This window comes from Xyrauchen texanus, chromosome 15, assembly GCF_025860055.1.
Source record: "Xyrauchen texanus isolate HMW12.3.18 chromosome 15, RBS_HiC_50CHRs, whole genome shotgun sequence".
In the NCBI taxonomy this organism is placed as follows: domain Eukaryota; kingdom Metazoa; phylum Chordata; class Actinopteri; order Cypriniformes; family Catostomidae; genus Xyrauchen; species Xyrauchen texanus.
The window spans coordinates 37,897,171-37,911,013 of record NC_068290.1 but is presented as its reverse complement, the minus strand read 5'-3'; the positions used below and the strand labels follow the sequence as shown (position 1 = coordinate 37,911,013).

The following is a 13,843-nucleotide window of genomic DNA, read 5'->3' as shown; positions in this document are numbered from 1 at the left end:
TTTATTCTAAACTGTTTCAATTATTCTTATTTTTTTATTCTTATTTTAATCTCTTCTATGTAAAGCACTTTGAATTACCATTGTGTATGAAATGTGCTATATAAATAAACTTGCCTTGCCTTGCCTTGGCTTACCACAATAGAGACAGCATCTGTCCCTCATCCGTCGGTTGTGTTCAGCTTGGGATATCCTGGTTCTACTCAGCTGCATGGGTTCCTCTGGGTCGCTAGGGGATGAAGGCAGTTTAATAGGGCTGGTGGACTCAAGCAATCTGATCTCCTGCTGTCGCTCCTGTTGCCGTTCTCTGAGGTCTACCCAGATGACCACGTCAATGAGATCAGGTGCAGGGTCTCGGAACGCCAACTCGTCCTTGAGCTCAGGAGACAAGGCATGGTGAAAGGTAGCTCTCAGGGCTCGTTGATCCCATCCACTCTCTGTGGCAAGGGTGCGAAACTCAATAGCAAATATATAGGGTATAATAAGGAACACACTTAACTAGAGAACTGGTCACTGGAGGCACAGGGTACATAGGCTCAAGACTGAACACAAAGGCAGGGAACAAACAGGATTATAAAGGCCTAGATGCAGGTGAAGGGAATGAGGGTTAACGAGAAGAGTGTTGAACAGGGTTAGGGGCATTGATGCCATCTGCAGAAGTGGAGAAACAGAGCTCAAGGTATAAGTGCCATCTGCAGGCCTGGATGGAGCATGGCATGGATGGTTCAAGGAAAGCACCCCCTGCTAGTCTGGAGGGGAACAGCAACCCAAAGAAGAGATCTTTTACAAAAACACTGTTACTAATACTAATGGCAGACAACCAAACTAATATAAGTATATGAGCTTAATTAATTGTGTTCCTTTTTTAACACATTAATTTTATACAATTAATCACACTAAATGTGTATAGTGTAGTTAGCTACTTTGTATCTGTAACTTGCAGTGTCATTTTTTTTAAGGGGTAGCTCAACTGTAGTTGAACTATGACAAGTTACAGTTTCAAAGTACCTTGCCGAGCTCTGAACCTATATCAAAATTCTTGAATGAAAGTGTTTTAGAAAGCTCCTTATCCTTTAAAATATTCTTGAATTGAGAAGTGTATTGGGAATTTCACACTAATAATAAGCCTCTGAAAGCCTTTGTGTACAGTATCGGAAGAATGGGGAAAAAAAGTAATTCAACTCTCAGATAAAAATAGGGATCTTTGTTAGTTGAGGGAGTGAGGTGAAACACGACTGGATGTTCACAATGCTCCTCTGACACATGATACAAGCATATTGCTTAAGTGCCACAAAGAGAGAAGGCACGTTGAAAAACTTGAAGATCCCAGGAGTAGAAATAGTCCTGAGAAAATGCCCTTTTTAAACCCATTGGATGTTTGCTTCCTCATAAAAAGCATCTGCAGTGTTCTTTTGTGGAATATTGTGCAACATTTTGTTTAGGAAGCTAATTCTGTGTCTACATAGATCCTGAAGGCAGCAACATAGAATGGCGCATGCCATGATTTACAAAATGGTTATTTGGGGGCACATAAGTGTGTTCATGAGCATATTTTTAAACCATAAAATGAAAAATGGGACAGCCTGCAGTTGCAAAAATATGCAAAGAAAAGAAGCACATTTTTTGGACTTTTTATTTTTTTTTAGCTCCTACAGCGACTCCTGGAGGACAGGAGGTCCAGTATAGAGACCATGATGCAGGAAGGCCCACACCTGGCAGATGGGCTTCAGGGAGAGGACAGTGAAAAGGCCAAACTCAAGCTTGCACAACTCAAACTTATGTGGGAGGCTCTAGTTCAGGGCGCCAATAGCAGGTAAGTCAGATTGTATTACATTTTATTTTAGGCAATTTTGTAGCTTGGTAGAAAGGTGTACATTTTATTTATTTTTAAACATTTGGTATAATTTTAGTTTTTGTGTGTGCTTCTTTTTTGTGGTAATTTTGATAGGCACAAAATTCTGGAGGTCATTCTGCCAAGAACCCAGTTATTCCAGGAGAGGACAGACAGTCTCCAGCAATGGCTCATGTCTGTGGATCAGGACCTAGCTGAGCTCCGTTCTGCAGAGAGAGGGATGATCCATCTGCAAGAAGCCACCGGACAGGCCAAGGTTAGCAGCGCACGCAAAATAATGTTTTACTGTTCAACCACTAGTTTGCATACTAGCAGAGAGTACAGAAAGAAATAAAGAAATTTTTACCATCATCATTCAGGCAGTCCTGGAAGCGATGAAAGCTAAGAGCATCGACTTGGGGAAGGTACAAAAATGTGCTCATGAGCTCATGAAAAACATTTCAGGTGGTGCTTTCTTACATTTCTACCTTAATTTTAATGAATAATCTAAACCCAACGTAAATACCTCCAAGTACACATTTTGATACTGATCTTTCATATCCTGTTCTAAAGAGGAGGAAACCCAGCTAGTACAGGAGCGAGTAGACAGTCTGCGGATCCGGTACTCTGTGTTGAGTCTGGGCAGTGCTGATGTCCTGCAGAGGCTCCAACAGGCTCTCGAGGCTTCCAGTCGATGTACCTCCAGTCAGGAGGACCTGCACCTGTGGCTGGGTCGCATTGAGAGAGAACTGCTGGTGCCTGGTATCCAGGGCCAGACTGGGGACGCAGTCTTGTTTTCTGCTGAGAGACAGAAGGTAAGAGACACATGGATAATTGTTTGTTCTTAGTGTTATATTATTTGGTCATTTTTGAGTCAGTGTAATCTCAGACAGATTGTGGCTCATAGTTTAACCCTTAAACGCATACCTCTGGTCTTTAGTGACCCTGGACCTCATTCCACCCCCTTTACCTCATCCATTTTTTGGAGTTATACCCCTACCGCTTTAGTGTTCCTCAACCTTTCTCGTACTAATAGTGCAACAAGAAAAAAATGCCAAAGTTGCAAAAACATATTTTTTTCTAATTACAAAAGTTGTATAAGGTCATTAGTGACCCAAGATATGTGATAGCGTCATAATATATATTTGTGCTTCTATAAATCATATTTTAGTTATTTTTATATCTATTTCTTTGTTTATAAACAAGACAGATGCTATAGTTACACAGATTTCTATTATATCACATTACGTAGACAAGCGTCATCACTGTCTATTTTTAAACGTAGTCTTAAAACGAATTTTTTTTCTCTAGTGTTTTGCAGTATTAAATGAGATTGTCTTGTCTTTTTTTTTAATGACTTGTTTGTTTTATTAATGTATTGTAGATTCATCTGTACTTGGCGTGTTTGTTTTATTTGAATGTATTGTATATTCATCTGTACAGCACTTCGGTGATTGAGTGTGCTTTAGAAATAAATTTTACTTACTTACTTATGTTGATTTTCTTTGATATATGAAAAATTCAATAAAAAAAATTATAATTCTAATTGTCTTTACAATCTGGACATTTTGTAGATCCATATAGATGACCCAAAAATGAAAATTCTCTTATTATTTGCAGACCCTCATTTTGCTCCAGACTGGTATGACTATCTTTCTTTCTTCCGTGGAACACCAAAGGGAAATAAATGTAAAATCTCAACATTATTTGGATTTTTTTCCAAATAATGAAAGATAATAGTGACTCCTGACTATCAAGTTCCAAAAAGCACAAAAAAAAAACAGCACCATAAAACCACTGTAAATGTAGTCAATATGGTTCATGCACTATATTCCGAAACTTCTAAAGCCATACGATCACTTTGTGTGAAGAACCTACCAAAATTTGGAGTTCTTTTATTCTTAAATCAAATCATCAAAACTCCATGTGCAGTGCCCAAATCAAATATGCCGATTATGGTGCAGGTTGGATGTCAGTAACATCAAACGTCACTGGTTCTTGCACATCTTGTGACCAATTATCATGATGTCATGCAACAAAGTCAACATATTTGATTGGTCTCTGCCATTAGAAGTTGACTTTTACCATACTTTTGTTTTATAGTTTTTATGGTGGGGGTTTTAACAGAATGTTTGTGTTTAGGTGAACTATTTTGTAATGGGTAAAGGATGGGCAAGGAGGAGGCGGGAACTGGCAGATCAGTCTATGTAAACTTTAATGACATAATTCAACTTAACACGTTTATTAACATAAAGCACATAGACGCACACACACACAAAAAAACACACACACACACAGACAGAGCAGCCGCGTGTGTGTGTCTCTCTCTCTCTCTCTCTCGAACTGGCATCTCTGGCTCCACTTTATCACTCTCTGACTCGGGATCAGTGCATCCCCACAGCCTGGCCATGCCCTCCTCCTTGTCAAACTCCTCCCCCGCCCGATTCAGGCTGGGGCACCATCCAGACTGGCCTACCCAAACCCCCCCCCACCAATCTCTGGAGGGGAGACAATACCCTTCCGGCCGTTCTGTCAGCCGATGGTCCATCCCGCCTCCTGGGAACCTGGGGAGGGAGAGGGGAGAGGGGAGAGAGAGAGAGAAAAACTTGCTCGCCTGTCCTCGGACACGCCGTGGCTTGGTCCTCAGCCACTCCCCTGCCCTCTGGCGGATGACAGCCGTGCCTCCCTGGGCGGACAGCAGCGAGTCCTCCAACCCCTGGTGGATGGAATAGCTCCTCCCCTTCCTGGTGGATGGCAGCATTTCCTCCATCTCTCACCGGCCAGCAGTGACTCCTCTGCCCCCCCCGGTGGAAGGCATGATACGAGGTACTGGGGCACAAATACCCGTGGCGAGGACTCCACAACAGCCCATCCCTCCTCCTTCCCGGGCACCAATATAACAGGTAAAGGATGTGCAAGGAGGATGCGGGGACCGGCAGAACTGTCTATGTAAAATGTTATGTTATAAACTCAACTTAAACCAGTATAAAACACAGACGCACACACACACAGCGGTCACGTGTGTCTCTCTCTCTCTATGTCAAACAGATCTCCGGCTCCCCATTATCTCTGTCTCCTGCTAATTAGGTGACTCAGTGATGCCCCTAGGGAGCTACGTCACTGGCTCCATAAAGGCACTCACTTCGCACCATTGAAGCAGATTTTCTGCATGAAGGTGCAAGCCTTTGCTGCTGCTAGAGAGTATTTTAGAGAGTATAGCTTACGCATTATCTCATTCCCACTCAGGGAACCAGGCTATGCTTCTTAACAAAGACGTTCCCTTTCTCAGGATCTCAAGCTGCGTAATCACATTGGGAAAGATATACATTCACACTATGTGAACAGTAGCTGCCAGCTGTTTGGCAAGCATATGACGGTGCACAAGCGAGCTAAAGCGTCTGAATAAAACAGAGGGAATTATGAGTATATTACATATACTGTCTGTTCCAACAGAGAGATCCAACTCCCTCATCCAGATTATAAAATCAAACAAATTTATGCGGAGAGGACCATCATGCCGCCATACAAATGTCCTCCAAGGACGCACCTCTAGCCAAAGCCCATGAGGATGTCATGCTCCTCATAGAATGAGCTTGAATACACGAAGTCGAAGGTAAACCGCGCACTTCATAAGCACTTGAAATTAACAGTCTTTGCTTGGACACTGTAACACCCCTGTTGTGGCCAACAAAGCACACAAACAACTGCTCTTATTTATGCCACTGGCTAGTACGGTCAACATAATCTCACAGCACCCAAACTGAGCAAAGCAGATGCAAACTTTCATGCTCCTCCGACTCAAATGGGGGAGGATAGAAAGTCTAAACTTAATAGTCTGCAAGTGAAATGATTTAGCCCAAATATCCCAAGCAAGGTCTTAACACCACCCTTGAACACCCTGGCACAAAATCCATACATAAGGGATTAATCGACAGGGAATGAAAATCACCAAACTTTTTAAACGACACCAATATCACCAGCAGGGCCTTTTTAAGAGTCAGACTTATCAGCGACTGCCAAGGGCTCAAATGGAGCACCCAAGTGTGCCTCTAACACAACAGATAAATCCCATAAAGGAATGGGACAAAAAGGTCTTAGCCTGCATATCCTGTGCTTAAAATGAGAGACAAGAGAGTGTCTACAGACAGAGACTCCATTGATAAGCGTATGCTCAGCTGCTATAGCGGCAAAATAGACTTTAAGCATTGCCAGGGCAACCCCGGCCCCAAAATGCTCTTTCAAAATATCCAGCACTGTACCGACAGGGCAGTAAACTGAATCTTCACCTTGCGCTGTACACCAAGAAGCAAAAATACTCAACTTGAATGTATAAAACTTCCAGTTGATGGAGCTCTAGCATTTAGAATGGGGGTGCCATTTGATAATGTTTTTGCTTTTATTGTATTCAAACATAAAAGATGAGCACCCTGAGATGCCTTATCAGCAGGACCACTGACAGAATAAACCTTTTGGGGGAAATGTTTATTTGGGAAAACAGGTTTGCCACAATGGCCCCTAATGTGGGAACAACGTGTCTCGAGACCCTTGGTCATGGAGACAGAGGCTGAATTCGGGATGTGAGTTTATAATGTTCGCTCCCCAGTGCAAGCTGCAGGGGGAAACTGAACTATAGTCTGGCTGTCAGGTGTTCAAGTTGTGAACAATGGCAAATTCAACCAAATACAGTCTGAAGGGCAAACAGGAACGACACGCAAGTCCATCAGTCTCGTTTCTGGTGTCCTGCTGGTTGTTTAAAAGGAGACGGTCCAACATCCATACGCCTACACGGACATGATGGTGGGAATGAACAAGGACACCAATCTTTCTGAGGCGGTGCTAAACTCGTGTCCGTCACCTTATGCGGCTCACTGGTGGGACATTGCGAAGATACTGAATGTAAATGCACCGGAGCTGCGGCAGTCTTTTCTCTCTCTCTCTACGAGGAAGCATCTGCTGGAACACGGCAGTCTGCTGTTTCACCGAACATTCCGGACTATGACACAGGGGCATTCATTAGAAAGTCCTTGTCACAAATATCTGTGAGCGTAAGATGGCGTTCTGCTGCCACAAGGCCCGCTATATTCCGACCAACAGCACAAGCATATACATATATATATATATATGTATATATATATATTAGTACTGTCAGTTGATATTTTTTTTACTTGATTAATCGCATATATTTTTTTAGTTTATCACGATTAATCGCAGATGAAAAGAGATTTTACACTATATATGCTTATTTTCTTGTCAAAATTATTTCCATCATAAGAAAGAAAGCTAAACCATATGTAGCAACATGATGCTTTATTTTTTTATTAAATATTTTTTATTTTTTTGGCTTTTTACTGGAATAGGGAAAGTAGAGTGGTGACATGAAATGAGAGAGAGAAGAGTGAGAATGGAATGGGAATGGATCTTACGAGCCGGGACTCAAACTTAGGTCACCCGCTATGAATCAGCAGCACATTTAATGAGCACAGCCAGCTAGGCTACATAATGAATAAATATAGAAATACTAAAATAACACCAATTCAAGAAAACGTTTCACAAAGTCTAACTTTGATTTTGACTAATTGAAAGAACTAGTCCCCTCATAGGTTGCATTATTCATTGCAATGAGCATTAAATCCCTTACACTCTCATCCTCCACCGAGTTATGATGTCATTTTTGATATCAAAAATTAAAGGTGCATTGTTATGTTTTCTTCATTAAAAAAAATATTGCTCCTAAAGAAATGAGAATTCATTTTGAAACATACTTTAAGTTAAAAAGCATGAACGCTTGCATGATGTTAAGACTATAGTCATATCAGTAACTTTATGAAAGCTGTTTATTCTACATGGAGAGATATGGGGCTGCCATATTATGATCACATGACCAACCAAATAGTACTCGCTTAATCTCAGTTATCGTCCTGTTATTGGACACTTTCATTGATAGATTAAATTAATCATAGCTGACTGTGTATAGTGAATTTCTACAATGGCATCAGTAACTGAAAAATATTGTGTTTAAATAATGCTGCATCCATGCCCCTAGGTTTTAGTGTAAGTGCTAGACGATATCTCAAAAAAATTACTGAATGCACCTTTAATGTTTTTCTAGTGCATTCAGTTTTTCTAGAGAGTGGTGGTGGTGTAGTGGTCTAAAGCACATAACTGGTAATCTAGTAATCAGAAGGTCGCTGGTTTGATTCCCACACTCACCACCATTGTGTCCTTGAGCAAGGCACTTAACTCCAGGTTGCTCCGGGGGGATTGTCCCTGTAATAAAGGCTCTGTAAGTCGCTTTGGTTAAAAGCGTCTGCCAAATGCAAAAAAAAAAATTTAAATGTAATCACTTAAGTGAAAAATGTTCACTTTCACTTGTAGTAATTTCATTACTGCTATCAAGAATTTGCATTTTAACTAGTGAAAATTAAATTGCTAATATCTGTAATTCATCTACTGCGGATGGTTAGACGTCAGTTTGGTTTGTCATAAATGCAGTGGGTGTTGTAATGGGTAGTGGTTCAAATCTGAGGGCTGACAACCAAAAAGTTGCTGGTTCAGTCTCTGCAAAGATCAGTCAGTGAGCTATGATCAATGTATCCTTGAGCAAGACACCTAACTTCTGGTGGATTGTAAGTAACTTTGGGTACAAGCTTCTTTACAATAAATATTTACTACAGTACGTATGTATCAACCTGTCTGTCTTTAATCAGTTGGAACAAGCTGTTGAGAAGGAGTCGGCTTGGTTCAGAGACACCTCACTGGCACTGAAGCAGCTCACAGCCATTGATCTAGACCCAGAGGTCATTGCAACCCAACTCAATGAGCAGAAAGTGAGATCTTGCACAGTCACATAGACATTCTATTTGGTGTGTTACATTGTGAAATGCATTTATGTAAAATATATTTGTCTGTTGTTCTGCAGATACTTGCTGTAGAGATTCTGCAGCACAAATTTAACATTGAGAAAATGGTGAAGATTATGGAACTCCTGCAGGTGTACAGTGAGGATGGGGAGACCTTGAGTCTGCAGGTACCTTTCATTCATATCCTCTTTATATATTTCAACAAATCAGATTTACTCAGTTGAGTTAGTCCATTATTAGAACCAACAAAAATAGTGCTTTATCGTGTTAATATCTACTGTATCTTCTTTTTTGTCTTCAAAGTCATGCCTAGATACCTTACAGGAGCAGTTTCAGGTCACTACTGCCACTAATTCACATGTCGTGCTTCAACTGGAACATGCTCAGTCGCTCTTGTCTCAATTCTCAGAGGGCTATGCTGAGGTGTTACCATGGTTACAGGAAACCAAAACCCTTATTAGCCAGTTTACCCTGAACACCATCAGCTACGAGGCTTTCCGAGAACAACAGGACCTCTTACAGGTACTACAAATACCTGCCTCTTCAGAACAGGGCATTTCTGTTTTATAGGCAACACACAACTGTAGAGACAACAAACAATTTAGGCTTGATTGACACCAGTGACAGCACAAGATGAGAAAGTTCTCTTGTGTTCAAACAAAACTGGACAGAGCACAATTCAGAATGCAGGGATTGTGTTTTAAGTTTGAAACTAACTTTTGACACAACGTCATATGAATTAAATATCAATTCAGTAGATAATGTCAAAATTATGAAAATATGTATATGAAAAATATGAATAATGTTTACTGTACGATACAGTCAAGAAGGTCAAGAAATCAGAGATGGTTCAGGCCAAAATCACAGTTTTAAGGGGGAGGAGGAAATAATATTCCTTATGGACTGAATAGGTAATTTTAATGCATAATTTTTTGTGCAGTAGATGGGTTTTGTCTCGTGATTTTAATGGCTAATGGGTTAATGGCCAATATTATAAATGTATTGAAACCATGATGTAGTTATTATCATCAGAGCCATAACCTCCATAGACACTGAGGGGGTTACCCCCCATACACCTCCTATATTCAAATTAGTAGTCAACTAAAATAGTTTTTTAATGTTCCTTTAACTATTACATCAGTCCCTCTAATCCTAAATGTGTGGTTATGCCTGGCTAGCCCCCTAGCACACTCTCCAACTGTCAAATAGTTGTGTCATTATTTAACTTTGTAATGCTCTCATAAGACTTCTTACATAGTGTGACAGGTCTCAGGTCAGTCTCAAGGAAAATGAGGAAGCGTGAACCAGCTCACACTCTTTAACGTCAGTTATTATAGGTCGCTTTACAGCATATATACCAAAACAAAACACTCCATCACTCAATAGTAAACACTAAGGTAATTCTACTCTTTAACATAGACAGCGTCATCTTGGGACTCTGGCTCCTCTCTCTCCACCCACTGAGGCTCTGGCTGCTCCTTTATCTCCCTCTAACTCTCACTGTAACACAAAACAGCTGTCAGAGATTATTTCCCACAGGCGTCAATCCTTACCACTCTCCCGAACTCGCTCTCCGTGCACAAATCGGTGCTCGATCACACCCCTTCCATCACACATATTTTCTGTTGGTGCCATACAAAGATTAGCAATTGGTCAAATATTAGCAATTGTTCATGGTACTTCATTTTCTCCAAACAGGGCATCAGGGAGTCCATAGCAGAGCATAAGCCTCTGATAGCACAACTGAGCATGCTGGCCAAGCGTCTGTCAGACCTGAATGCAGCTCAGGGACAAGAGTTCTGCCAGAAAGCCAAAGACACTGAGGAGCAGCACCTGACCATCAGAGACAAGGTTCGAGAGGCTGCCGGGGTACTGGAGGAGTCTGTGCCCCGCTACACACAGGTAACACACATTTAAACTTAATGATAAACGTGTTCCTCTAGCTTTACCATATAATCGTTTATATTTTAGCTGTCCAAGCTGATCTAGATCATTAATCAGCTGGACTGCGTGTTGGTGGATGTGTTTTAGACTTAGTAGCCAATCTTGGTCAAGTTGGATAGAGCTGGTAGACCACCTGTCACCAACAAAAACTGCCACAACACTCCAAAAAAACAACTTGATCACCTTAATCCTTTAAAAAGGTCTCTCAAGGCACTGTTATGTTTTTGAAAACATAAGCACAGAGCATAAAACAGAGCATATAAGCATGCATCAAAAACAATTAATAATAAAACACGACTCAAAATAAGAATAAAAATAATAAAAAGACAAAATCATAAAGTACAAGCTGTCTTAAAGAAATATGTTTTGAGATAAGCTTTAAATACACTAAAAGACTGTGCTTCTCTAATATCAAAAGGAAGTAAGTTCCACAGTTTTGGAGCATAAGAAGAAAATGCCCTATCACCCATAGTGCGTAGACAAGTCTGAGGAACAGATAAAAGACCAGAATTGGAGGAGCGGAGAACATGTTTTGTATTGGGTTAAAATCTCAGCCAAATACTGAGGAGCCAAACCATGCAAAGCCAAACCATGAATTAAAATCAACACGAAACCTGACAGGGGGCCATTGTCGTGGAGCTAGTCAGGATTCTAGCTGCCAAGTTTTGCACATTTTGCAATTTATTTAGTGTAGATGTAGAGACCCCAGTAAGGAGCGCATTGCAATAATCAATGCTTTTCAGTCACAGAGGAAGATAACATAGGGCGCAATTTTGAAATGTTTCTGAGATGAAAAAAGGATGTTTTAACACTATTCTGCACATGTGGATCATATGACAAACTAGCATCAAATATAACTCCTAGATTTTTTAATTTATTTTTTTAATTCGAAAGCAGAACCATCCACGGTTAGAGTTAAAGAGCCAGCTTTACGAAGCTGGCAAGGAGAACCAAGAGCATAAATTCAGTCTTGTTACTGTTAAGACAAAGAACATTTTGAGTCATCCATATTTTTACAATGTAAGTACAATGTAAAAGAAAAGTGATTGCCACATTATCACCTGGTTTAGCATTCATTTAAATCTGTGTGTCATCTGCATAAAAATTATAATTAAGACCGAGTGATCTTAAGAGCTGACTGTAACGGTTACCCTCTCTTGTCCCTCTGTTGCCCTTTGTTTTCCACCTTGTCACTTTTCACTTCTTAGTTTTCACTTTAGTCCCTTATTTAACTCCATAGTCCACCCTGTCTCGTTTCACTGTTGCCCTCTTGTTTACCATTGTTGTCACTTTTGCACTTCTTAGTTTTCACTTTAGTCCCTTATGTAATTCCATAGTCCTTGTTAGCGTTCGTGTTCACTGTTCATTGTTTACACCTGCCCTTGTTAATTTGCCTTTGGTTTCTGTTAATCACCTTGTTATCTTGTTTGAGTTCTGTTCTTTCATTGGCCACCTTTCCTATGTTTGTGTATTTATACCCCGTGTCTTTGTCCAGTCTTTGTCGATCGTTGTTTGATGTTTGCCTGATGTTTGCGGCTCTCCCTTGTTCCCTGTTTGTCTCTACCGTGGTTACCTTATCTAGTTTATGTTTCTTTTCCCCATCGTGGGTTGTTCTTTTGTTCATTTAGTGTTTTTGTTATCAAATAAACTCAAACTGCGTTTGGATCCGCATCTCCTCGTCAGCCTCATTATTCAGACGTTACACTGACCAAGAGGAAAACTTTAAATAACAAAAAGGGGCCCAAAATTGAACCCTGCGGGACACCAAAGTGAACTGAACCAATCTCTGAATTACAGCCACCCAGGGAGACAAACTGCCTGCAACCTGAGGGATATGATCTAAACCAGTTTAAAACAGTCACTGAGACACCCAAGACAGTTTCAAGACAGGTGAATAATAGAGTGTGATCAACAGTGTCAAAAGCGGCTCTGAAATCAAGAAGGATTAGAATAAAAGAGAACCAGAGTCAGAAGCTATTAACAAGTCATTAGTGACATTAACTAAAGCTGTTTCTGTACTGTGGAGTTTATGGAAGCTGGATTGAAGAGGCTCAAAAAGATTGTTGATTGAACAGTGAAGTGATTGTTTAATTGAGATGCAAAAACTTGCTCTAAGGATTTTGCAAGGAAATGAAAGTTAGAGATGGGACGAAAGTTGTTAGTCTTAGGTACTGGAGTTACAGCAGCGATTTTTAAATTCTGCTGACACAACACTAGTGTGCAAGTAGTCATTTATTATACTCAAGACTACAGGACACAAAGAGGCAAAACATGATTTAATTAAACTAGTCGGTAGAGGATCAGCTATGCAAGTGGTAGCCTTCATACCTGATACCTCTTTACCTAGAGAAACATGGTCAAGTACAGAGAATTTTAAGAGAGGGGTGCCAGGAAAACAGGACAGACTGAGAGATGAAACAGAAGAGACAGAAGGAGTAGTGAGAATGTGTTTACAAACATTGTCTATCTTAGTGCTAATCAAATCAAGAAATGTGTTACAAAGTTGAGTTGAAACAGGCAAGATGGTGTAACAGTTACATCTGAGCAATCTATTTATAGAATGAAAAAGTTGTTTAGGATTGTTTTGATTGTTAACAATTATCTGGAGAAAATAATGAGATCTGGCAGATTAAATTGCTGCTTTATAATCAAGCAAGTGGTCTCTCCAAGCCTGGTAATATATGTTCAATCCAGAAAGACGCCACCTTTTCGCTCCATTTTACGACAAGCTGCCTTCATTGAGCGCAGATAGTCATTAGAGAAGTATCCAAGCTAGATATGAGTACAGTATTTAACAGAGAAATTATGTCATCAAGGGGATCTGATGGAGAAGAACAACTTAAGGAAGAAACAATAGATTTAGTGAAATCTGGCAGATCAATGGATTTCCATTTGCAAAAATGTACAGTGTGAGAAGTGGAAGTATTTGTATGTGGTAATTCCTTATTAAAAAAGATGGTTAGATGGCTAGAAAGACCTTAACCAACAGAGGAAATTGAGTCACAAATGAAGCATTATCAATAACAAGGTCTAAGGTGTGACCTTTGTTATGTGTAGAACAGTTAACAGACTTGAATCAAATCAAAACACTCCAATAAAGACAGAAAGTCCTTGGTCATCACTGAATTTTTCGAGTGAATATGGATGTTAAAGTCACACAAAATAAGAATTCTCTTAAACTTGAGGCACAGCATAGACAACAGATTCAGAA

At 40.3% G+C, this 13,843-nt stretch overlaps 1 protein-coding gene across 1 annotated transcript in view; it reads left to right on the top strand.

Annotated features, from left to right (window-relative positions):
- Window positions 1-13,843, top strand: part of macf1b (microtubule actin crosslinking factor 1b) — a 44,968-nt gene that overhangs the window by 151 nt on the left and 30,974 nt on the right. The window contains exons 2-10 of the mRNA XM_052143493.1: window positions 1,644-1,810; window positions 1,946-2,105; window positions 2,209-2,293; window positions 2,402-2,643; window positions 6,587-6,724; window positions 8,536-8,655; window positions 8,748-8,855; window positions 8,992-9,210; window positions 10,387-10,590. Of these exons, the coding sequence (XP_051999453.1) occupies window positions 1,644-1,810; window positions 1,946-2,105; window positions 2,209-2,293; window positions 2,402-2,643; window positions 6,587-6,724; window positions 8,536-8,655; window positions 8,748-8,855; window positions 8,992-9,210; window positions 10,387-10,590 (1,443 nt within the window). The remainder of the gene's footprint in view (window positions 1-1,643; window positions 1,811-1,945; window positions 2,106-2,208; window positions 2,294-2,401; window positions 2,644-6,586; window positions 6,725-8,535; window positions 8,656-8,747; window positions 8,856-8,991; window positions 9,211-10,386; window positions 10,591-13,843) is intronic.